This window comes from Protopterus annectens, chromosome 11.part0 (genome assembly GCF_019279795.1).
Source record: "Protopterus annectens isolate FY-2018-M chromosome 11.part0, PAN1.0, whole genome shotgun sequence".
In the NCBI taxonomy this organism is placed as follows: Eukaryota; Metazoa; Chordata; order Ceratodontiformes; family Protopteridae; genus Protopterus; species Protopterus annectens.
Genome location: NC_056745.1, coordinates 1,051,234,833 through 1,051,262,059, shown reverse-complemented (window position 1 = coordinate 1,051,262,059; position 27,227 = coordinate 1,051,234,833). Strand labels below are relative to the sequence as shown.

At 37.8% G+C, this 27,227-nt stretch overlaps 1 protein-coding gene across 1 annotated transcript in view; it reads left to right on the top strand.

The window, feature by feature from the left end:
• The window catches only part of LOC122815019 (mucin-2-like), a 197,210-nt gene that overhangs the window by 86,997 nt on the left and 82,986 nt on the right, over positions 1-27,227 (top strand). The window contains exons 10-11 of the mRNA XM_044087271.1: positions 5,170-5,348; positions 10,307-10,376. Of these exons, the coding sequence (XP_043943206.1) occupies positions 5,170-5,348; positions 10,307-10,376 (249 nt within the window). The remainder of the gene's footprint in view (positions 1-5,169; positions 5,349-10,306; positions 10,377-27,227) is intronic.

Genomic DNA, 27,227 nt, shown 5'->3' with positions numbered 1-27,227 from the left:
CCCTGGGATGTATTTCCTATTTCCCATCCACTCATCAAGATTTTTCTTGAAGACTGCTAATGAGGAACTTTGATTAACATAGATGGGTAGCTTGTTCCAGAGTATAGGAAGTCTTTGTGACAGGAATCTGTCCTTCCAGCATGTCCTGTTTATTGTAGTGACAAGGTTTAGGTCCCTAGAGTGTGTAGCTTGGAGGGATTGGGATTTCTTTAGTTGTAGTATGTCCAACAGCTCTGAGTTTAACATAGCTTTATATGTTAGATAGGGATCTCCTTGGAGTAGGCAATATGTAACAGAGTAAAGCTGGAGTTTTTTGAGATGGAAAGTGTAGGGCATCTGTTTGAGGTCAGTAATCCTCTTTGTGAGGTACTTTTGTGGTCTTTCCAGCTGCTGCAGATGTCTTGTGAGGAACATTCCAAAAGGGGTGTTGTACTCTATAATGGGTCTAATGATTGCCGAGTAGAAGGGAACAATGGCCTCTTTTTTCCTGGATGAGAACCCTTTTGTGATGAGGTGTGCCACACAGAAGGATTTCCTGACTGCTATGGTGATGTGATTATCAAAGGAGAGACTACTGTCCACCTGGGTCCCAAGGTCTCATTTGGCGTTAAGTAGACTGCCATTTATGTGATAGTTCATGGGTACAGAGTTTTTACCAAAGGGGATGACAATGCACTTTTTGGCACTGAGCTTGAGGCCATGCCTCTGATACCAGGCATCTGTCTCAGTGAGGCCCTTCTGTAGGATGTCCACATCATTTGGGGACTCAACTATGGCTCCTAGTTTGCAGTCTTCTTCGAACTTCATTAGCCAGAGGCCTTCTGTGTTAGCCTGTACTTCAGAGAAGTAGATATCAAACAGGAGAGGTCCCAGGACTGAACTCTGTGGTACTCCACTTGTCACTGGCTTGAAGTCAGATTTGGAGTCTGCAGCTTTTACAGTGTGGGTTCTGTCAGTGATTCAGTTGGCAATCATCTTGTGATGTAGGGATTTATAGCTAGTTTAGTGAGTTTAGCTATAATTCCAGAATGGGGGATGGTGTCGAAAGCCTTGGCGAGGTCAAGATAGGCTGTGTGAACCACCTTACCCACATCTACAGCTTTGGTGACTGCTTCAAAGAAGTCAATCAGGTTCAGAAGGCATGATCTGCCTTTCACAAACCCGAACTGGGTAGAGTCCAGAGTTTGGAGGTTACCAATGTCTTTGTTTATGAGTTCCATGATGATACGTTCCATGGCCTTGCAGACCAGGCTCATCAGGCTAATAGGGTGATAGTTCCCATGATCAGTGGTAGCTCCCCCTTTGTGGAGTGGGATAACTGTTGCTGTGTGCCATTCAGTGGGCACAAAGCCTGACATGACACTATGATTGAGCATGCCGCTTAGGTGCGGAGACAGTTCATTTTGAAGTTCATGTAAAACACAGCCTGGGATGTTGTCCAGTCTCATCGATGCTGTGTTTTTGGTTTTAGAGAGTGCAGCTTTTACCTGCATAGTTGTGATTACAGGGACTCTGCATTCTTCCTGTATAGATATGGGCCCTTTAGGGAGTGAGAGCGGGGTAAAGTTAGCACTGAACCTATCTGCCAGGATGTTGGCAATATCAGTTGGTTCTGTAATTTTCATGCCGTTGAGCTGTAACCCAGAGCAGATCTGGGTGTTGCCATTGAGATTCTTGACATAGCTATAGAATGGTTTGTGGTTGCCCTTAGAATCAATGGCAATTTTGTTTTCGTAGCTAGCTTTTGAGTAGTCAGTTTCTAGTCAATAATATATTAATTTCCTTTTCAGTTCATCATTCCTTTATTTCTTTTTCCATTTCCTTCCCCCAGTAGCATAATACCATTATTAAAAGCAAAATAACATAGTTTGCAGTTTGACCTTCATCAGGCAGGATGCAGCATAACTCTTTCCCTTTGGTTAGATAAAAAAATTTTTAAGTAGAATTTGAGATATAATACTTATTACGTTTATATTAATCAAATGATTTTCATTCTGCTACTTACAGATTTCAGTAGTTTGAAGGTGTCATTCAGAATGCATCTCACATTTTGGCTATATTATATACTTTTCTATGTAAACATATCCTTTTTTAAACAGTGTCCTTAGTGTTCCCATGGGCATTGTTTTATTATTATCATTAGTGTTCCCAGTGGATTCTTTTATTATTATCATTATTTTTACGGAATCTCCCACTTCTTGAAAACTGTTTTTATCTCCTTTGTTTTACCCACTATTTTTTTTTTTTAGTGGAAAACAGAAAAGTGCTTCACAGAAAATCTCTCTGTGTGGTATTTTACTATCCATAGTTCACTTATCTATACCTGTTGATTACCTTCTTCTGCCTCCAAATTACTTTCTCTTCACCAATCTATTTTGTGCCTGTTAAGTTTCTGTGCAGGCTTGTAATCCATGTGAACACAAGATTAAAACTAATGCAGGATACCATAACTTGAAAGAAAGTTTAATTTCTCTGCAGGTTCATATGGAATTTAGAAAATCATATCTGTCAATTTCTGATTGTAATGAAAATTCATTATCTACAAAACCCCTTTTGTCTACACATTTTAAGATTGTTTTCTTGCTCCATAAAAATCTAAATAATTTTGTCTTTTATTTGGTACATCATTCATGTAAGCAGTATATGTTTCATAGAAATATTTATTCTTATGTGTTTTTTTTTTTTTTTTTAATATTAGCAATAAAAATTCCAGTCCATGTGCTGAGACATTTTCGTATAAAGCCTCTACAATCCTTCCCTTCATCTTGTTCTGGTGCTGCTGTAAACCTCACATTATCACAGCATGATCTATCCACAGGTTTAGTCCATTACTGTACTGTTACTGACAATTTTACTTGCTATTTCACTATTTTTGCTTCTTCTCATTTTCAGCAGTGTGAATACCAGTGCTTTCCTCTGAATGCCTTCTGTTATTTGCATCTTTACTTTCCAACAGGAAACCGGTAATCTTGAAAATCTCAGAGCACATGTTGTCAGTCTTTCTCCCTACAGTGCCAGAACAGTTTTCTTCTTCAACTGCTATTTGTCATTTGTTTTCCTAGCTTTATTCCACCATACAACTTTCAGTATCCTTCTGAGTTTTCCCAGTTGCTTTACCTTTAACTTCACTTTTAACTTCTTTCTTAACCTTTTAGATATCATAAACACTTCAGCTACCAATTTCTGTTAACAATTCACAGTACATTGCAGGCTTTTGCTGTTTTATTTATTTATTTATTTTTGCCAGATCTCAATTTTTAGCTGCTTTAACTACCAGGTTTAGAAATATTAAGAGGAAACCGGTAATAATGTTATAGAAAGCAATATATTAATTATGCAGATCTCAGACAGATGGAAAGGTACATGCTGCTTTAAAATCTCAGATTGTCAGTACATAACATAACTCTTGTGTTATATAAATATAATGAACATATAAAACTTCCAGAAAGCAACCAAATCAAAAGTTCTTCAACCTATTACTATCATTAGTCGAAGTTTTAGTAGAACACTACTGTCAAGAAAATGACGGCTGCTTCAAGACAAGATTGCTGTTAGTGCATTATGTACTCTATAATCATAAACGTATATGTCAATAAAGCAAAACCTTCTATGTCTTTAAAGCAACATTTTCAGTCATGAAAATTGTTTCCATGTTATTTCCTCTTAATTCTCTTCCTTTCTGAGTATACCTCTTCTAGGAAACATATAGCTGTGTCTGACATGACTAAGGATTTGAAGGACTAATTTTAAAAGTTAGATCGTTTTAATGAGGTAGAATAAGCTGATAGAAAATGGAAGAAACTAGATAATAAAAGGAGAAAAAGCTATTTAAAAAAGAGAAGTGGAGATATTTTTATCTGATGATTTTAAGTGATTTTCCCTCTACCACCGCTTATTTGTTCTCAGGTCACTGGCTTTTCTACCCTCAGCGCCCTATGAAACCCTTTTGATTGGGAAAGGTGTTTGAAACCTGGCGATTTATTTTAATCTACAGATAGATGCTGGTGATGAAAGAATGAATTTATTTTCATTCTGCTTACTTCTTTTCATTTTTTTTCTTTCATTCATTTTTTCTTTCTTATGAATCTGATGTTGCCTTTAGGAAATCAAAATTAATAAAAATGCCACTTTTTTGTTTTATAATGAGTATTCATTTGCTTTCCAGTTAAGGATAATGCCAAGGATTATGTTTACTTGTGAACTGTTAAAAAGGGAGCCGTGATAGTTTTATTTTTCTTCCACATTTCTCATTATAATACTGATCCTATAACATTGTTGAAAGGTAGATGGCTTTGTATATCAGGGGTTAATTTTAGTGAATTTCTTCATTAGATCTTTGGTTAGCATTAATTTTTCTTTTAACCAAAAGTTTGGAAAACTTTGGTATAGTTAGTGGCTCAACTGTCCTCCACAAATAAGTAAGCTTTATTTATTTTATTTTTTTTTCATTTCTTTATACATTTGTTAACTGGTTAAGTTCATTGGTGTAAAGACCCTTTTTAGGTATGACTCAAGCCATTTGATACTAGATAAAAAACATTGCACAATAAGATTATGAATCAATTAATGATAGCTGTTACAATAGTACAATAATCACAAAATCACAAAATGTATTTCTTATATAGCAATTACAATGGAAATAGTCATAGTAAACATGAGACAAGATAAGCAAAACTATAAATAAATGGTGTAGTCATAGTAAAGGGATAGGTGTATATAGGAGTAATTTTAGAGAACTGGTTATATATTCATTTAGACAAAGCAAAAAAATGGACATCTAAGAGGTGAGGTGGGGTGATAGAAAAGAGGCGAGTATAAAAAATGGGAAAAAGAACTTTGATAAGGTGTGAGAAGCTTGACTGTAGGAAATGCAAATCTGTGGGTTTGTGGGAAATGAAAACATAGAATACAAAGATGTGTCATGAATGTAGTACACAAAGAGTAGATGTACTATTGTAGCAGATGAATAGGTGTGTGATATATCCACAGAACTCTTTGTCGTCTGAACAACTGCACAATTTAGACTTTGTGTTTCCATTCGTTTTCTAATTTAATATACACTTTTGCAGCTAAATTCATAAGAAATTTCAGCTCACAGTGAAAGTATGTATTTAACAAAAATATATAGAATTTGTTAATGTTTTTTTTTTAATATTTCTGCATTTTTAGGCTATTTGATGAATGCAGAGCCAAAGCAGATCTTCAGCAATATAAAACAAAATGTTTACATGACACCGATGTGAAAGGTGACAAGAAGGCAGGCTGTGCTGCCCTTCAGATGGCCGTAGCAGAATGTGCAAAATTTGATTACTGCATTGAATGGAGAAATCATACCTGTGGAATTTGTGGTAAGTTTGTAAAATGGTTTTCTGATTGCCTATTGATGACCAAGATAAAGGATTTTATATTCTTTAAATATGTTTTTGTACATTTTCACTTGAAGTTGAGAGTAGGGACAGTAGAACAAAGAACGGAGAGGGGAAGTAGTAAGGTACACATTTTTTTTTATTATGAACTATAAAAACAATGCCAGATAAAAACAGGGTAAGAAAAAGAAAAAAATCAAGCTTTAACTTTATGTAACAAAATGCAATAATCAGACTGAGTTAGAAAGCCTAGCAGTAAAATGTAAAAGGATGCCTGCCCTGCCACCAAATGCATCCTAAAATTAAGTACCTCCCATCGTCCTATATTACTTGGCAAATACAGTCTCTCTTTACAAATTCTTTTACTACAAATTTACCTATCACAACTCATTTGTAATTTAAAATAACTTCTATCCCGATTACCAACTGGTTAATGTTATAAGTTATAATATATATATATATATATATATATATATATATATATATATATATATATATATATATATATGTATGTATATATACAGATAAAATCATAGGCTCACATTGGATCACCTTAAAACTGCCCATCAGAGCACTCTCTCTTGTTCATCCCCAAATATGGAAATTTGTGAGAAATAAATGCTGAACTAGAAATGGAAGACAGGAGGAGCTTAGCTGTAGACCAGTCATGTTGACACCATCTAGAGAGAGCAGCAGTGATCTAAGACCAGAAATATTATTGCTCCCTTGAAAAAGTTACTAGAATCACACACTCTTATTTGAAAAAAAAACTGAGTCTGTTTTGTTTTGTTTATCAAATTGCCATCAGTGCTTATGCTCTAAAATTTGAAATAAAAGTTTTAAATGAAATGCATATTTCATTGTAAAAATAAGGAAGAAAATAGTGTGCACATTGCCAGGTTTGAACCAGTATCCATGGAAGTACTTTATACCTTTACTGGCTTCTTGATAATGCTGATGTTTGAGTGGCCTACTCCTGCCATTGGTGCGATGTGGTCTTTGTCACAGTGGAGGTCAACACTAGCTTCTGTATGTGGGTGCACACTGCAGCACATCCATTTTGAGAGCTACCAGCAGGCGATGGCCTGGTGAGCTTAATACCTGCCTGCTGATAATGCAATTGTATGCCTGCTCCTCTTCCTCTAAGTGACTATGGCAGTGTACAACCAGCCTGACCCTTCTCTACCCCTTGTATTAGCATATTCATCCTTCCATGCCAGTTGCAGTAGGTGCAAATGCTGATAACCAAACTTGGAGTTACCTGGGCCATAGTTAAGGCATTAACCCTCTATGAAACTTCTGCTGGTTTCCATCTCTTTTCTTTCTCGGAAAGGGACAGAATGATGCTATCTCATCCTGGACATCAATGACTTCAGTAGCTCACATGGTACATTAAATTATGAGGTCATACCTCCTGATAACAGAGAGTACCTGAATGGTAGTATGGAATCTGAAGAATACCTTTTGGCACAGATACTGTCATTCCCTTCTGGATTACACTAGTTTTACTGCCATTTGCACTTTCCTTTGTATATAGAGCATTTACCAGAGTGTTTTCCTTGGTGAATGGAAAGAACTCCATTTATTTCCTTTCCTTTCCATGATGACTGGCTCCTGATGCCCCCACTGAAGGACTGAGGTGAACGTTAACTGGAAGAAGTATTTTCTGATTCAATCTAAATGGATCATATTTGTTGCTTCACAGCCAGAAACACCCACTCTATGGGCCCTTCCTGCCAGTGATGAATAAGACGTAAAAAAAATGACTAATTTGTCACACAGAGTCTGATCCCATAATACAGAGGGATAAAGCCCTTACCGCACCCCTGATGACCCATGTTTGAGCAGCAGCACAGGTGCTGCCTAGAGTGCTGCTGGGACAAAATTATGGGAGAGAATGAAGTGAGTGTCCAGTGCCAGCTCCTCCATCTTGGTGGAAGGTAGGTAGGCAGCCTAGGCTCACTACAACAACAACATTAAGAGCTAGGCAGGATCTGTACTACACGAGGCATACCACTTGGTCTGGAGGTTGCGCATGCAAATATATGTGCATGAACCTCCCAAAGGCAGTAATTGTAGAACTTGTAAGACTGCTATGGGATGAGAGAGCTAGGGGACACACATTGACAGTAATATAAATAGCATCCTTGATGTCCTCACCAGCCACTGACATCTGTCAGGTGGTGCCCAGGTATGGTTAAGTGTGAACCCAGAAGACTCAGTGAATAAGGAAAGCAGAGGAGCTGGAGGTGGCTAATGGTCATCTGCAGGGAGTGGGCACACACACAAAAAAAGAATTTGTCAGCTTGGGTACAAAAGCAAGGGGAAGGTCCAAGCACAGATCCTACATCTTTTGGCACAATGGATGATGTAATCATAACAATGACTTCTTCACAGAAGATGATGTAAACATTATAGTGGACTCTGAGGTGCCAGAAGCCATATAGTCACCAAGTATTAACAGATCTGTTGATAGTGGTAGACCCTATCCTTAGGCCCAAGAATGGTTAACAACCCCATTATTCTTCAACTGGACCTATTATTTCTGCAGACAAACCCATCAAAAATGCTGATAACTGATACTTCATTTGAAGGGAAAAGAGCTAATTTAAGCTGTATCAAGAAACAAGGAAAATTATTACCAGGAGAGGGAGCTACATATCAATCATATGGCGCTATGTGCATTCTACTAGTCCAAAATATCTTGGAAATGTAGCTAGAATCGGGGTCAACTCCTAATATGATGTGGTATATAAAGGTTGGCATAATGCTTAGTGCTAACCAGTTTGTCATATCACATCTACACAATATGTGTACATAGAGAAATTGGCATGTCTTGGTCTAGCAATAGGCAATAGACAGAGTCATCTCTCTGTCTGCATTATTTCCCTTAAGTAAAATGACCATGATGGATGAATCAAAGAATTTTTTCCTCCACTTCTGTTCTGTAACTGCAGATTTGGGTATTTTTCCTGGATTGTATCTTTTGAAAGTGCAGAACTCTGAAGATAATCTGTTTACTACTTAGCTGAATATGTATTTCACCTTTTTTTGATCAATGAAGCAGAACAAGGGAAAGTTCATGGTGAACATGTTCTCTATCATGTAGAAAAAGAGTTTCCTGTATGACTTCCCACTATTTCTTCTTGTTCTGTATCATGTCATAAAATTCAGAGATACGAAACCAAAGACTTTTATCACAACTAGCATTACGAGGGATTTGGTCTCAGGTCATAAGCTTCTTGGCAATACAGTAAACATTCCTGTTGTAAGGTAAGAGGGACCTTTCCCAGCTGAGATGACAACTAGCTAAGCGGAGGGCCTAAATCATGCTGTAGACCTTCTGATTTTAGTAATGTTCCAGCTGGGATGTCAGAAGTGACTGAAGATGCTCATTAAATTTCATATAATCCATAAACTAAGCTAAGGGTGAGAGTTTCTCAGCTTAGGCAGAGCAGCCTACACCTCACTTAGATGGTTCTATTCTAGTGAAGGCAGTTCTCTGATTTGGGCCTCTGAAACTTTATGGTCAAGGCAAATGTTTCAGCTATTTCTGAACATCATTACATTATGGTGGATAGGATTGTGGACCAACATTAATTGATCAAGTAGCATATTTTAAGGCTTTTATATCTCTACCCACTATTAACCAAAAAAAAAAAAAAGGAAAGAAAATACACTTATGGCATCTGAACTTCATAATTTAAAGCCCCACCCACCCACTGAACCCACTACTTCTGCAATATTGAAGCTTTTGTCTTTTATAATACCTTTCCTGGTGACCATCACCTCTTCTTAAAAGTATCTTAAAGTTACTAGCAGGCATGTAGAGAACCTTGTCTGGTCATTCATGAGGAATGGGAATTCCTCAGATCCTAACACCTTTGTTGTCAATTTATTTATTTTACATTTGTTAACCAGGGTAGTCCAGCTAGGCAGAAAGGTTCCTTTTAAGCAGAGACTTGGGGAAAAAAGCTCCAGTACATACAATACAAACAAAATATAAGTGATACAATACCAACAATGTCAGGCAGAATAAAATTAAAATAACTTTTACAATGTCAGAATAGATAAGATAGTAACTAGGGATATTGCCCTCAAAGAAGTCAGGTTTTCACCCTGTTTTCTTTGTCCAGGAGAAGAAATGTCCCTTTACATCCTGGTTATTTTTTGCCATAACAGGTTTTAATTGAAGTAGATTTGTGAATTTAAAAATACCAAACTGTTCTCCTTTGCTCTGTGGATGGAAGGGCAGGCAGTTGTCAGATTACTGATTGCATTATCATTCATTCATTATCAGACAGTTCATAGCTTACTAGAAAATGTTACAGTTAAAGGATGTTCCCTTATGGGCTTTACTAGTTTAACTGACTCTTTAAAAATATATCCATTGCAAACATTGATGCTCAGCTACTTGACCAATGCTTTAATCCTTTGCTAAGCAGCATCGTCTGGGCCATGAATCCAGGAACTGGTCCACTTTTAACATAATTCTTCTACAGGACCGAGCCTTTTAATCCGGTCTTTTTTTGTTGTCATTTGGATCCCTCCATGCCAATGGCCATGCCACTTGGATTTATACTTAACTGCAGACCCACCAATAAGAATTTCTGGTATTATATGTGGCAGTTAGAGTTTTACTGGGATCAGTGTTGGCAGTTACCAAGGACTGAAGCATAAAAACTGATACAATTTTTGCTGAAAACCAATATTCCAAATATTTTGTATAAATGCTACAGAAATTGTAGTCTGCAAATCTGTGTTTGTTGACTCTGACAACTAACTGACAATGGATCAGAGCTAATATGTGTAGCAGGCAGTAAGTTTTTTATAGTCAATAAAATTTAACTTATCTAGTTGATCATAGCAATAATTGTTTTCTGTGAATACCTGGTTTCACTGTATGTAAGTGATGCTTTGTGTACAAAACTATTTTTCAGATTATTCTTGCCCTGGAGATCTGGTTTATGATCCATGCAGAGACAGTACTGATGATTTTTGCAGTGGGAGGTAAGTGTGTCAGCCTATGGTATGCTAAAACTGGTTTAAGTGAAAAGATGGAATTATGTATCTCATATGTGACAGGAAACTGCAGATTATATGCAGTCATAAGTAAGGGCTAAAGGTTTAAACTCTTGCATTGCTGCTGTCAAGAATTTATACAATCAAACTAGCAAATGTTGAAATTATTAGATATCTTATAGATAAGCTGAAAGCTGATTTTTGCCTGGGAAGTGCAAGGTAAGGTTAAACAATATAAAATAATAAATAAAATGTATTCCACAGGGTTCTGTGACTGGTCTTATTTATTGTTTATATGTCAACTTTTCTCTTGTTGCCACATGCATTGGCATCAAATTTTGCAAGTGAGGATAATGTGAGGTCAGTGAATTTTCAGGATGAGATAAAATTGCAACATTATCTCAACTCCTCAGGAATGGGCTGTGTCCAGTGCAATACATTTCAACACCAAAAAGTCCACAGAAATGCACTTTGGTATGAATGAAAATGAAGATTCTTATTCTGTTAATAATGATGTTATATTTACATCTCAATTTGTAAAACACTTGGGTATTATGCACACAGATCATTTGGATTTGAATAGAAGGGAAATGTAATAAGGGAGAGTTACAGAGGTATTGATAATTTTACACAATCTCTTCTAGATACCATGATGTTTTGTTAAATCTTTTTAAAACAATGGTTAAATCTGCCATAGAATATGAGACATCATTTTGTATTTTGGGTCCTCAACAAAGAAGAAAATTATAATGAATCTGAAAATGTTATATAAAGGAATTTCTGCTTAATATGATACTGTATATTCTGTAAAACTAAATAAACTAAAACTTTGCACACTTTTTAAACAATTGATTGGTACAGCATTGTCAATGAAATACATATCATAAAATAAATCATTTTAACATTAGAAATGCTAGATAATAGAATCCACTTCCCTTAACAATTAGATAGGTCAGCATAATTAATATCTTAAAGAATATTCTCCAAGTATGGGCTCGTAAAATATTTTATGATTCCAATAGATGCATAAACTTATAGTATATAGGTCTAATATCTATTATTGCAAACATTTTGAAATATTAAAAACATTACATTCAAAGGATGGCACCAGCTAATATACAAAGGGCAAATAGCCTTAAATGTGTTGCTAAATGTACACTGCTAATTTTTATAATAGCCAAGCTTGCCACAGGCAATTGATTTTTACAGTGTGCACATACTGTTCAGAGTTAAAAATCATTGGCCTTAAAGGAATTCACACACTTCAGTTTAAGACCACTCGTTTCTGTTTTAATTTATCCAAATTTTTGGGGTTTCTAATACCATGATGGGAATGGACCCCATTCCTAAGTCAAAGTATGATTAAAGTTTATGAAATTAGTATTGTTACAATCTCTGATGTCAGCAAGAAGTGCTCTTCGCAACATTCACAATGTGCCCAGTAATGACTCCTTCTGCAATTCATACTGAAGTACATGTATCAGTAACATATCTTTCTTCCACATTGCTCTCATTTCTGCCTGCAAATCCTGATATTTTATGACATTGTGTCTCTCTGTGTGCAAGACACTGTAGTCACTGGGTGTAGCGATTTCAATGATCAATGCTACTTTTGTCTTTTTTTCTTGAACCACTATATCTAGTTTTCTCATTTTCTATGATGCTTTATGGCTCATGTTTCTAGTGTTTTCAGCTACTTCAAAATTATAATGTTTGCACAATCTCCAATGTGACAGTCTTCCCACATTATTATGCCTTTCAGTATACAGTCCTTTTGCCATTAGTATCTCACAACCAGCAACAATTTGTGCAACTGTTTCCAATTTTGTTTCAACTATTTCCAGTTCTATTTTACAAAACCTACATTTGTCTGTTTCTCCCATATGTTCAATGGACTTTGTAAACCAATGTGTACGTAGACAATTATTTTGGGCCGTCAGTATTAACCTTTCATCTTTGGTTTGAATTTGCCTCTCCATAACCATCCCTGCATTTGATCCTGATCAACATGGGGTTGTTCCAGGAGTATTCTATACTTGCAACTATATTTATGCATTTTTCACACTTCTTGCCTTCTCATCTGATCATTTACTTTATATTGTTTCTTTTTTTTCTTGGCACATTCAGTTGCTGTCTGATTTTTATCTACTAATGGTTTAATTTCCGTTCCTGCCTGACACCAATATACTTCTGCTAGACTAAGCAGGGAAGTCATCTTAGATTTATTCTCCTTGTGTTTCAAAGCTTTCAATATGTTTGGGCCTTGTGAGGTCAGCAGATATGTATGCAGTCCCAAGATTGCATATATATATATATATATATATATATATATATATATATATATATGTATATATATATATATATATATATATATATATATATATATATATATATACATGTAGTCCGTTTCAAGAAGGCCCATACCTCCTTTGCAATGGGTAATATATAATCTTGGTATGTATGCACTGATTTTTTTATAAATCATTTGATGAGCATGAAGCATCCTTCTTGTTTTCCTATCTAATCTATCCAACACCTTTTGGGGCCAGTCAGTCACTCCAAAATGGTAAGTTAGGACAGGAATAGCAAATTAGTTTATAGCTTGAATTTTGTTCCTAGATGTCAACACTGTTTTCATTATTAATTTAAGTCTTCTAAAATATTCCTTACTTAGTTTTATTCATTTATTTGTATTTTATTGTTGATCTTTCATCAATTCCCAAATATTTATACACTCCCTCTTACTCAACTTCTTTTGTATCACATTCATGTTCCAAACTAACATTTTCTTGGTGCTGCAGCTTTCCTGTTTTAAAGGTTGTATTTGCAAATTTATCAAGACCAAATGACATTCTTATATCATCTGAAAAAGTTTTAACAACCTGCAGTTGTGCTTTCAGTTCCTCATCTGATAAGCTATTCAGTTTTAAATCATTGGCAAAGAGCTGATGAGAAGTCTTTATACTTTGTTGCTTTCTGGTAGCCAAATTATAGCCATGGCCTAATCTGTTAAGCAGCAGCTTAATGGGTTAAGGGCAAGACAAAAGAGCAATGGTGACAGAGAGTCACCCTGGAATATCCCCCTTTGGATTTTTATCCCTGGAATAATAATTTGTCCTTTACCATGGCTTAACTGCAAAGTGGTTTGCCACTGTTTCATGGTCGTGAATGTAGTTTATCAGTGTAGGGTGTATCTTATAAATTTTTAAGCACTCTTTTATCCATGAATGTAGGATGCTGTCAAATGCTTTTTTGTAGTCTATCCATGCCATACTTACATTTTTCCCCTTTTTTACAGTTTTACTTCTTTATTTAACAACAAATGATCCTTTATTCCATATGACTTTCTTTTATTACCCTTTTGTTCTATTGCCAAAATTGAGTTTTCTTCTAAATGACTATAAACTCTCAATTCCAGTGTATAGTTTATATGTCATCGGAAAGCAAGTTATTGGCCTATAGTTTTTAGGGTAGATGCTTGGAACTGATTATCAGAAACAGTGACTTACAGAAAATCAATAGAAATATTTCAGTCCATAATGCAATTGAGCGAAGGATGGTAAAGGACTGAGAGCAGCTTAGGATTACTGTATGCATAACTGGGAAGATTAGAGAAGCACTCTGTCAACACTGGGAAATATAAATAAGATGTGATGTAGAACCATAGTTATATCTGGTATGCTGTGCAGTTTCACAATGTGGCACCCTGATTGGAAAAACATTCATCTCAAGACTGAAGACCCAAAATAAATAAATACACAACTACAAATAGAACAACAATAATAATGATAATAATAATATTAATAATAATAATAGTAACAACAAAAACACTACATGTTATAAATGTAGCAAATGGCTTACTTTAGTTAAAATGTTGCACAGCACTTCATCTGTGATCGTAAAGACACTATTACTGCACTACCACACCACTGGCGTCTAACAACTTGCACCCAAGGTATGACTTTAGTTTATTCTAAGATTAATTTCCACTGTTTTTATATATACATACACACACACACATATATATATATATATATATATATATATATATATATATATATCCCCTGCCCAACGGACTTGCCAGCAAAATACCTTGTGAAAGAATATAAATCTACTTAAGTTACCTGCCTGAAGCAGCTCCAAAAACAAACTAAAAAGCACAGCTTTCTAAACTCTTCTCTCGATGGGTTAAGCATTCTGTGGTCATCCCATGCCCAACAGACTCACCCAGAAAAGTACCTTGTGAAAGAGTATAAATCTGCTTAAGTTATCTGCCTGAAGCAGCTCCAAAAACAAACTAAAAAGCACAATTTTCTAAACTGTAGGTGTTCCTTCTATTGCAATTTATCCACACTCCGAATCTGTTTTTAAAACTACCTGCTTTTAAAAAAGTAAACTGCTCCTTATTTAAAGTATTACTAAAGGACAGATGAGCATACACACAGGTTAGTTTTTCTGGCTGTAGTAACTTACTTTGGCCACTAGGCGGTCTACACAATGCCAGCAGTCTACCACATTCCTTGCTGTTTTAGCTAATAGTACCAATAGCTTTTAGTTTAATGTTGTTTTAACTCTCAATAGTTCTAGTACATGTAGGTTTAATGTTACCAGCCACACTCTTATATAGCTGCCTACTGTTGCACACTGAGCTGCACTACACAAAATTGAACAACCTAGCCTCTCCTAGTCCCTACTGGTCAATGCCACTAGTGACAGCTGTAGCTCTGACAGCTGCCTGCTGTTGCACACTGAGCTGCACTGCACAAATTTGAACAACCTAGCCTCTCCTAGTCCCTACTGGTCAATGCCACTAGTGACAGCTGTAGCTCTGATAGCTTCCTGCTGTTGCACAGTGAGCTGCACTACACAAAATTGAACAACCTAGCCTCTCCTAGTCCCTACTGGTCAATGCCACTAGTGACAGCTGTAGCTCTGACAGCTTCCTGCTGTTGCACAGTGAGCTGCACTACACAAAATTGAACAACCTAGCCTCTCCTAGTCCCTACTGGTCAATGCCACTAGTGACAGCTGTAGCTCTGACAGCTTCCTGCTGTTGCACAGTGAGCTGCACTGCACAAAATGGAACAACCTAGCCTCTCCTAGTCCCTACTGGTCAATGCCACTAGTGACAGCTGTAGCTCTGATAGCTTCCTGCTGTTGCACAGTGAGCTGCACTACACAAAATTGAACAACCTAGCCTCTCCTAGTCCCTACTGGTCAATACTACTAGTGACAGCTGTAGCTCTGACAGCTGCCTGCTGTTGCACAGTGAGCTGCACTACACAAAATGGGCCTTCAAATTAGCATCTAACAGTCCATAGCTGTGTTACTGCATCAGAATTAGCTCACAGTTCCACATTGCCCTTAGCAGATGGTAGTTGCTCTGCATAGCACATATATTGTACTTACTTAGCATAACTAATTATTTACCTCACAGTATAATCTAACAACTACCTCAGTTAACTGAATATAGCACTCTGTAATTCTTAACAAATTCTCCAAATCACAGGACTAAAATGGAAGGCCAGTCTGCTTGTCTTTTTATGTTGTCATCCTCACTGCATGTGATATCCTTGAGGAGTCTAGTAGGTACCTGATGTTCACAAATAATAAACTTTTAGTTAGTGCATGATATTGTGTTTGTGAGTGATGCAAATATTTAACTAACATGGAGGCCTCACTCTCACAAAAACACCATTCTACAATTCTTTACATTAAACAACACTAAAATGTCTTATTCTGAGGCAGTACAAATTTTGCCAAAGTCTCAAAGATACAGAATGACTAGGTCTTAGTGAAAATCTGGTACCGCATCACTTTATGTCACACATCCAACAAAGAATGACTAGGATTAAAATTATCTCACATCCAGTATACCAGACCACTTTACAAATAAAAATGTTTTGGTGATCAGTGACTCCATAGTCAGGCACACTGATCCCCCTCTTGCTAGGCTGGAAAAAGAGAAGATGGTTATAAGTTGTCTTTCGGGTGCCAGGATCGCTGATGTCTTAAGAGCTGTTAATGTCCTGTCACCTAGCAAATATGACTATGACATGGTGGTGGTGGCCCAAGTGGGGGTGAACAACGTGGCACATAAAACCCTCAAGGATATGCAGAGACACATGTCAGAACTCTCCATGCATGTCCAAATGCAGGCAAGACTGTGGTCCTCAGAGGAATCCTTCTTTCCCAAAGAATGATGCCCAGGTACAAGGAAAAGATAAATGGCTAACTAGTTGGCATCATTCAAGGGGGATTGAGTATGTGTCAGCATAGTATGGGATACTTGACAATCCCACTTGTTTTGTCAGGAATGGTCTACACCTCTCATTGCAAGGATTCTGCATACTGGCTATAACCCTTGCTGCCCCTTTAGTACCTTTTTTGGCAAAGTCCAGCTGATGGAAATTTCAATGTAACTAATTTATCAAATATGAAATAGGATCACATTAAGGCGGTTCCACTAATTGCCAGAAATCTCAAAAACAAAATGCACAACTTTGAGTCTCTCCTGTATTTGGAGCTCATCCATGTTTGTGTAATTACTGAAACTTGGTTTAAATGTTCAGAAAGTACTCCCTCCATACCTGTGTTTTGTGCCTACCATGGCTTCCGGTCCAGTGGCAACTGTCGTGGTGTCTCCATATTTGTTTGGGACTATATCACTTCTAGACAGATTCCCAGAGACGGACAAATGAAGCTCATTGAGCTCCAAATTACACTAAATAGGACCAACTATCAATGTATAGCCTGTTACAGGACACCTTCGCTATCCCCTGATAATTCCATAAGGTTCCTAAATGCAGTTGATGAACTCACTATAAAGAAAAACTTCATAATTCTGTGAGACTTTAATTACCCATCAATTAACTGGAGCACCAATACATCAGTGAGGTCACAACATCTGCCCTGTGTGTTTTCAGTCTGTCTTGCCTCACTGTTAACTCTAGATATTTTCTTGCTGTGGACTCTTCAGCACTGCCTTGGTATGGTGGCTCTGTATGTTTTCTTTACTGTGATCAGTGGGAGGTCTGTGTAAAATATTAATGTACATGATCTGAGGTTGTGATCTCTTTGGATTTATGGCTTTGTGAGATACAGCTGAGGCTTTTTGTGGGTATCTTTAGAATCTCTATATAAATACTGGTTCGCATTCATATGTTCACAATGTAGAGCTGAGAATTCTGGATTTGTTTACACCTTTCATTGTCAGAGATATCTAATGTCTACTCATAAGTACTGTATTTTCTGTAAAGATGAGTGAGCATGCTGTCAGCTTTTGATCTCTTTTGTAGAGAGATTTCCGCAAATGTCATCCAAAGAACCCCATTGTTTGGGATGTATATGGGCCAGTTTCCATTTACAGATTCAGTTTCTGGTCATGTTAGTCATTTTTTGAGGAGCACTTCACCAGCAGTACATTGTGGGATACAAGCACAGAGGAGGAATCACTTGTCATTATTTTCTGCACTTAAATTGCCAGAAATGACAAATAAGTTAATACAATTGAGCAACTGATTGATTGATTGATTGATTGATTGATTAATTGATTTTTATGTTTGGTTATTTATATTTGTTAACCAGGTATGTAGACTGGTCATTTGACCCTTTCCAACCACAAACCAGGATCCTTAGAGAGCAAACTTATATTCTGATATAGAACATTGAATTACACATAAAGCAGTACATATTTGACATAAAACTGTACACATATACACATATACAGATAATGGTACAATGGTTTGATAAACATGACATAATAATAATAATATCATGATACTATACTATTAGAGAAGACTTGGCTAATTATTCAACAATCCTTCACATTATGTGCAATGAAGGTATACATATAGTAGCTTGAGCAAGTTAGACATTTGGGTATGCATATCCTGCTAATCTCGGGATTTATGTATTGTCTCTGTAGCATCTGCATTTATTTTTTTTTCCAAAATGATCTTTTATTTTGTTTTGAAGGTACCCACTTGCATCTTCATTCCATATTTCAGCTGGTATTTTACTCCATGCAGGTTGCCTAAGTTTAGTAAAAGCTGTTTCACCAATAGCTAAGCCATATGGTGGTGTAACGAGTTCCATAGTGTTATCATATGTGCTTCTTAGTTAATTCCATGTGTCCTCGATCATCAGGTATTTCTTAAGGAGTGGACAGTAGTGTTGGTTTATTATTATTTTAGCAGCAAAGAGGCCAGCAGTAATAAGTCTCTGCCAGCCCACCAAGTTTTTGTAAAAGGTCACACTGATGACATCCTCAGTGGACTAGGTATGTATGCCTGATTATTGTATTAGTTACACCTACAGTAAATGGGTATTGCTGCTTGAGTGCAATACTATCATTGGTAAAACATATTCTATTTGTTGGATAATTATATCTCTTCGCATTGTAATCTTAGCCTAGGATGCAAACAAATTTAACATTTTGTAACACCATTTAAGTTGTGAGAGGGCTTTTTTTGAACAAATGCATCTGTATGTATATTTTTGTTTTAAGTAAGTCCTAGATAATTTTAGTAGTGTACACTTGTCCCGGTCCCCTTCAATAAACACATCACACCAAATGACATTTGATGACCTTTATTAAACTTCCATAACATAGCTTTGTTCATGAAATTCATTAATTTCAACTAACCATAATATAGTTGATTCTAAACACAGCATAACATCCTTGTAATGTTAGTCAGGGCAGCGTACCTACTCACCCTGCCCTAGTAAGCAGGGTCTATACCTCTGCTAGCTTACTTTACTTATGAAGCAGTGAACCTTCTCACTTCATACACCATTCATTGAATTACCTTCCACCAAATAAGCAGCATCCTTACCTCAGCTTGCTTATCTATTCAGCAAGCTTCCTCCAACTGCTCATTTTCCTTTCACCAGATCCTTTTAATGAACATCCAGACACCAGAGGGGGAACAGAATAGGGCAAAAGCCTGTCCCTCTTCTCCACCAACCAGCCTGACCAGGCTGTTCCCCCTCCCTTTTACCCAAAATTATTCAACCAACTACCTCCCATAAAGGGAAGGGTTAAGCTAAACATCATTCGGTGTACCCATCATCTGTAAAGCACCTTAGAATCCCGTCATAAACCCACCTTGACATACCATCACTGAAACACGCCATAATGAAACTAAATAAAGTAGGATTACCCATGACCCCACTGTACCACTGGAACATCCACTCCACGAGAATACCTAACCTTTCAGACCGCTTCCTTCAAAGCACTAATCATGGCTCAACCTGCATGGAATGACAACCTATAGCGACAACAAAAGCCACAGACTATAACCTCTTGAACTCAAATCAACACCTAGTCAAAAAAAACTGGCATCAAGTCTCCAACCCAGGACCCTGTCAACTGTAGCATATCACCTTAGCCCAGCAAACTACCCAGTTCTGGATGTGCAGTAACCCGATTACTGTAGAGAATAGTCTAACTGAAAAACTTTAATGACCTAACACTAAATGCCAGAAAACCAGCACCCCTTGACCTAGTTCCTGAAAACTCGCCTATGCCCAGCAATGAAGTACTCTAAGTGCCCAACTATAAACACCCCATATTCACTCATTACCAAATGACAAGCCATACTAGAACCCCAAGCCACTCCACTCAGAACTTCAACCACCCCCGCTCACTTCTTCCTAGCAACCGTCCTAGCTAGAACACTCAAACTACTAACCATCCTTAACCACTGCTTGTCCCTGGCCTTTCCCCTCAAAGGCTCTCTTCCCTTATGTTACCTATACCTCTAGTAAGGAATTAAGACCTGACCTATGGCAGCCATATCCTGCAACCAAGCTTCCTTTCAATCTTCTTGCTCCAGTGTAAACATCGCACCCAGTTTCTAAAATTTCCCAACAAAACCACCTACCTACCATACTTTCTAAAACCCTACTTACAAAATTCACCCAAACCACAAGTGAAATGATCCTTGTGCTACTGTGTAAAACCTTAACCTAGTATGTGACATTACCACTACCTACTCAAGAGACAAATTTGTCCCTCCAAAGATACCACCCAGTAGGAACAAACTCCAGCATCCTGTCAAACACGTCATTGGCCCTTCCCCCAACTGCAGTTTAACAACTGGATGAGTAACTATAATCACCCCAAGATTCCAAGCTCCTGAAAGCAAGGGTTGAACTCTGCTGGCTTGCAAGAGCCATAAGGCATCAGCCTAATAAGTTCCTGTGCTCCTGTGAATGTTGTGATTGCACTCCTCCTGTGGGATCCCCACGCTCTCCATGATCTGTCCTCAACGGTTTTACCCTGTCCCCCCACCTACCTCTTCCTTACTTGCCCCCATACCAATGCAATGCTCGGCTCCCACACTGCTTGAACACAGTGCTCTAACATGCCTTAATAAGATGATTACTCAGACCCTCATTGTGCCCCATTGCAGTGGCAAAAATATCCTTCCTATCAGAAAGCATCACCTTTCAGATCCACTTTTCAGGCCACTGCATGATGCCTTCTGCAAAGAAAATAAAAACAGTAAATTCTATGTACACACATACCAAGAATTACTTAACATGGAGGCACTGACAAAAACCCCATCACCCCCATCAAGCATTTGCCAAAACTCTGCAGTAAAGTTTGGGACCAGACCCCCACCTTTTCTTTTTTTTTTTGTGTTAAATGTTATAAATCATATTCCCTTGGACAAGAGTGATAGGTGCTACTCACAGAAATAAGAGCCAAACTTGTCTAGCTTGTAATCACCCCAGAGCCAGTAGTCTAATGACTTCCTATGATCCTAAGATTTCTGTGACTCCACCCCACCCACCTGAACCCCATCCACAGTGACATGCCATAATGAGCACTAAATAAAATAAATTACCTGTAACCTCATCAAGCCCACTGCAGGAACCCAAACTCTTACCTATGGCCAAATGGATGTTGCTCCCTTTACTATTGACAGCAAATGCCCAGAAGCAGGGACAACTTTCCAACATTGATCTAATATACTGAAATGGTTAAGAAAACAGATTGTACAACCAATTAACCTAGAATTCAAAAACTCAAATGCCTATCCTTCTCTGGTTAGCAATGTAAATCCTCTACCAAAACTCAACTTTGAAATCCACTTACTTGAGCTCCTCCTCACTCGCCACTGCTTCCATCATCTGCAAACTCACTGTGCAGCGCCACAACTGGTACTCATGACACCACCATCTACAAAGAAAAGGACAAAAGTAAATCCTCTAAAATGTAACGAGAAGGTTCCATCTTGTACCCACCTATTCCAAATTATAGCAGCAGCATTCCAAAACCCCATCTGCAAGAAAGAAAAGAGGACATATAAATCATATAAAATACATAATGCACATTCAAAGACAGCCTATCCTGCCCACCCAGGAAAGAATGTACCACCACCAAACACTCTTTTAACAAAGCAGCCATAACTGTAGCTAAGCTTCTAATAACCCTATCAAATACCTAATGCAAATTTTATTACCAGTCGAGTATGTTACAACTAAACCCATATTGCGAATCAAAGCTACACTGTGTGGACAATATACAAATAACAGAAAATTGTGAATTCAATTATAAAAGTGCATTGTAAACCAGCCAAACATTCATACAACTCCTACAAGATGGGATGCAAATCAAGGAATAGTCGTTGGCAACCAATACCAAGTAACAACTGCAGTTCTAAAGTGTGCGTGTATGTGGAGGAGCAGCATTAGGGCACATATCATGCAAAAAAGGGGGTGTAAAAGAAGTAACCACCTATGTTAATGATGTAAAGATATAAAAGCAAACCTCCAAAGAGCACAAAATCCATATGCTGTTAACCAAAACTAGAGTATTTTTCATGGTAACCACTCCACAGATTGAAATTTGAAATCAAAGTCTACCTACCGATGGATGGCTAATGTGCTGCTCACTAGCAAAGAACCACGAAGACCTAGCATATTAACAAAATCCAATGCCACTTTCTTCCAACCCCACCCTCCCCCACTATGGCTGAGTTACAGCAGGCATACGCCATGAAAAACAGAATGGTGAAAGCCTGCAAAACCACAAAGTGTCCTCTGCAAGTACAACGATCGCAGCCCTGCTATACGAGGGCATGAAACACCAGCCAGTCACCACCAATGTCCCTCCAAGCTGGATAACACTCCCAACTCACCCCAACAGCAACAGCACAACAAATGTCAAAAGACACGGTGTGCCCATCCCTCCACCGTACTTCCCAGCCTTCCCTCTTGACAGTTAATTTTACCTGCGCCTGCGTGAGAGCACAATCTGCAACATACCTCTCAAGTGTACCTCATTACGAGGAACGTACCTCATTTAGGTTCTCAAAATGTTAATGTTCCTCAAAGTTCTACATTGAAAGGGCCTGCAACATATTCAGTGTTAGAAATTTTTAACTGATATCCATGGTAAATAGAACTTAATCATATCAATTCATTAAAAGATCTTATTTTTAGTAAAACCAGCATATGTTAACTATCCTGTGACCTTCCTAGTTGAAGTTGTTAATCAGATGTTAGTATGTGCTCCACATTTTGCCCATCATAGGCAAGCCCAAACACCCCCCTTTATTAAGCATCATTGAAACTGTTTTGGAATTTGTCAGAGCCCTCAAAGTTTCTAGGACTATAAGCTCCGATTAACCTGTACCCATTTCCTGAAACATTACTTCCATCTCCTCATACAGAGCTCACTCTGCTTGTCAACAGGAGAAAAATTACACAAGAACCAAACAAATGTCTATTAACTACATCTGGCAGCTTCCTACCTGCTGTAATAGTATTACTAGCACTGTTTCTATTCCCAGGCCAGATCTCATAAAGAGGGGACAGAACATGGCTACTAGCCGCCCATTGTGGTCAACCTGGAAATACAAGGTAACACAAAATTTGTTCTTCTACAACATCTAAGTTCCCAGAAATTCAGGTCCCAGAAATTGTGATATTTTTGCGTGAGGCAAAAGAGTGGGACTGCAAACACTATCTAATGCCATCCGTTTTTGTTGTGTGTTTATAACGAAGAGAACGCGTGCAGTATTTGGTTATACTCCTGTCTAGAACATCTGAAAAGAATTCATGATGGCCGCCAACTGCCCCGACAAGAGTAACCCTCAGACAGTGTTCCCACAAGCCTCAAACAGAGCCATCAAATGTACTGTTTCCTTTTTTTTTTTTTTTCACAAAAACCACGAGCCTGTCTCACCAAGCCAAGCACCCCCATTCTGCAGAGAGTCTGGTCCTCTATAACACAGGATATTGAAGGGATAAACATTAGCAATGCTGATGATTTTCCCAATTAAAAGCCACAGGAGCTCAACATCACCAGTCTCTTGCTCATTCATTCATTCATTCATTCACATCATTCATTCATTCATTTGTTAACCCGAACTAGCCCCACAGGACAATCCCCATCCTCAAAAATGCAATGAAAAGCACCATCTGCCCAGAATCAATGTTACAACAGATGAACACAGGCAAATTAGTGTTTTCTGTCATCCTAGCTTTAAAACGTTAAGCCGTTGTATGTTACAGCTTGCAAGTACTACACTCATACATGCAATCTTTTTATTTTTTTATTTTAAAAACAACATTATACCGCGCATAAGCATAACCTCCTTCCCTCATGAAAATGACCATCATGGCTCCCTCTTGCTCGAAAACCACTACTGAAAGCAGCAGAGGGGGCACCCATCTATTTATTTATCCTTTTTTTTTTTAATATCCAACCGCAGTCGCACCAATGTCTCCTCTCTCTACCTCACAACAACCAAGGGAGCCGCTAAAATGAGGCAGACGAAAAAGAACTCAACTTGCTCAATGTCAGCAGTCCTCACTCGAGGGCAACTCAAAGCCCAGGACCACGCAAATGCAAACAACTATGCCACCCAGTGCAACAAACTTTTCTCAACCTGCTGCCCCCACCAATGCCTTGCAATATACCTTCCCCACATCCCTATCCTGCTTCTCAAAACCGAGAGGAAAATCTATCCACTGATGGCCCCACCACAACCAGCAGACCAACTAGATAACAAACAGGTCTATACTCCATGACTGTGCAGGGAAGCAGCTCCACAGAAAAATAAAACACACTGGCGACTATTGCCGAAATGAAGCCTGATAACTGTGCAACTACCCTTCTAGCAACACCCACGAATAAAACAAAGAAATAGCTGCCTTAGCAGCATCCTTTGGTGACACAATAAAAAAACAAAAAAAAAAAACATACTAATTCATACCAAAATGTAACCACTAATTCCAACAAATGTAAAACCCCACTGTGTAGAACAAGCAACTGCAGGACCTCCTCAAAATAGACCTGCAAATTAGTTAACATTACCCATTACCTGGACCAGCTTTAAATACATTCACACAAAGTCAGCTAGCCTGCTGAAGATTACTTTCCTTCATAACTTAAAAGGCAAAGCACCTTGTACTAATAATCCAGTAACAACACCATTAACTCAACGCCTACCTGTACTCTGGAATATCTACAGGTCGTCTTGGACGTAGTACTTGCCTTAGCAAGTTCATGCCAAAATGTGATTGCTTACCCAGCTACACTTGTCTAAACCTCTTAAGCCCCTCCCCATCCTTATCTCATTCCCTCTCAATCGTCCCTGCCTCCACTTAAACCTTTCACCTCCCCAACCCACTTCACTCCCACTAGTATCAATCTAAACCCCTCATGAAGATGTCCTGGGACAACTTGGTTTGTTGCCAAACTTCATTTGGGATAAAGTTGCCTTCTCCATCTAAAATGTGAAAAGGGGTTGCTGTGATAGATTTTGTGTTGTGGTGAATGACATGATTCCAGACCTATTATTTTGACAATCACTTTATTTAATGTAGTCTGGGCAAGTATCAAATTGACATTAGCTTGGAATTTTTCTTGTAGGTTACTGATATTATTCAGAGTTGTTTATGAGTATATCATCTGCATTTAAGGTTAAATGTATTTTGGTTAATTGATACTAATGTCATCATTTAAAAATAGACCAGGATCTGGCCCTGCCTACTACACTGATTTTCTGGTAATTACTGCGTGCTGAAAAGATGTGGTTATTTCATCATGCTCCCACTGGATTGCCATAGACCAGGATCTGGCCCTGCCTACTACACTGATTTTCTGGTAATTCCTGGGTGCTGAAAAGATGTGGTTATTTCATCAGGCTCCTGCTGATTAACACTAGGAAACGCATGTGCACACCTTATGTTAACATTATGTTGTACTGCATGTCTCAGAGGGTATAGAAATTGTGTGAAGCATATTCAGTAATGCAGACACTTCAAAAATGTGTGATTCAATGAGACATACTGGGATTACATACGGGATTTGCTAACTAAAGCTTATTTCCAGTGTAGACACATGTAGTGTACTATTCTGTGATTGTATACGTTATGGATTCAAAATTAATAAAGATAATTCTTGTAGTGGATCTGGAAATAGTAATAGCTAGAAATAAATAATGGAAACACATGCACTAATGAGCACAACTTGATGAGCTGTTTATTAAAGTAATATTTAATCCACAGGAATGCTGACCTCTCTATTACAATAATAGTTACTTATTTTATTTTTATTTTATCTATTTCAGTTTTGTTTACTGGAGTGGTACACTGATCACAACTGACCACTTGCATTTCCTTCCAAGTTGAAATAATTCACAAAGCTGAAAAAAATAAGAGAAGCAGTTGAACATAACAAAAACAAAACAGAAAGTAACATATAAGAAACACTGTAACAGCAATGATTAGATGTAGCAACAATTATGACAGAAATGCACATTTTGCAATTTTACATAATGATATTTCAGGTTTATATCATAATGGAAATTCTGTGGGGTAATGAGAGTCAGGGCAGGGGAGGTGGGGGAGTTGAAGTTAAGAAATATTGGTAGCTGAGACACAGATTAAGGCTAAATGTTGTGAGGCCCATAGGTGATGTGGTCTGCTGTGTGGCAATTAAAGCTTGATTTGTTGTTCAGATATTTATATGTCTAATTGTGCTGGCAGGGGAGAGCGATTGTAGTTCCTTTGGGGGATTCCCATATTTTAGGAGTAAAGATGGAAAAGGAGTGTTTTTGGTGTAGCCTCTTTTCTGGGACTGGTGTGATAGTTTGAGAGAGGCATCTGAGGGTGTACTGTGTGTGTTTAGGATAAAAATTGTCAGCTAGCAGTAGGAATGAGTTAAGCCAGAGAAGTCTGAAGATGAGAGAGCTTAAAAGTAGATGCATTCTATGCTGCATTGGGAACCATTAGTTAGTGATAAACAGATTTTGTTTTCAATAGTCTGCAGTGTGGATGCGTTTTTCTTAGAGGATATGGCTGAGTGGGTAAACAAAATCTGAGTTGGGCCAAAAGGACTCCTTTTCCTATAGCAGTCCTGGTTGGGTTGAAAAAGTAAGGTGAAAGTTTTCTGACCTGGAAGAGAAGTGAGTTAACTTTTGCCAATTATTTCTCAAAATAGGTATGAAATCATAGAGACTGGTCTAGCCACAAATATTTAATCTAGTGAAAGGTCAATTTAGCTTCCCATGTATAAGAAAATTCTTAGAGCAATTCTGGATTTTTACTATGAATCAGCTATTTGGAATGGCTAATTGGGAAAAATGGCATGTACTAAACAGGTGTTTCTAAATACCAGTTAATATGTTTTACTTTCCATTTTTAATAGCATTAAAGGAAGACAGATGTTTTCAAAAAAGTAGTTATACCAAAAATTTTAAATGTGTAATATATACTGGATGATCATTGCAAACTATGCTGTCTTGTCTGAGATTTTTTTAAGGCACACAAGGATTGGAAACTACTGCCCTTCTTTTGAGGTCAGAGTAATTGATT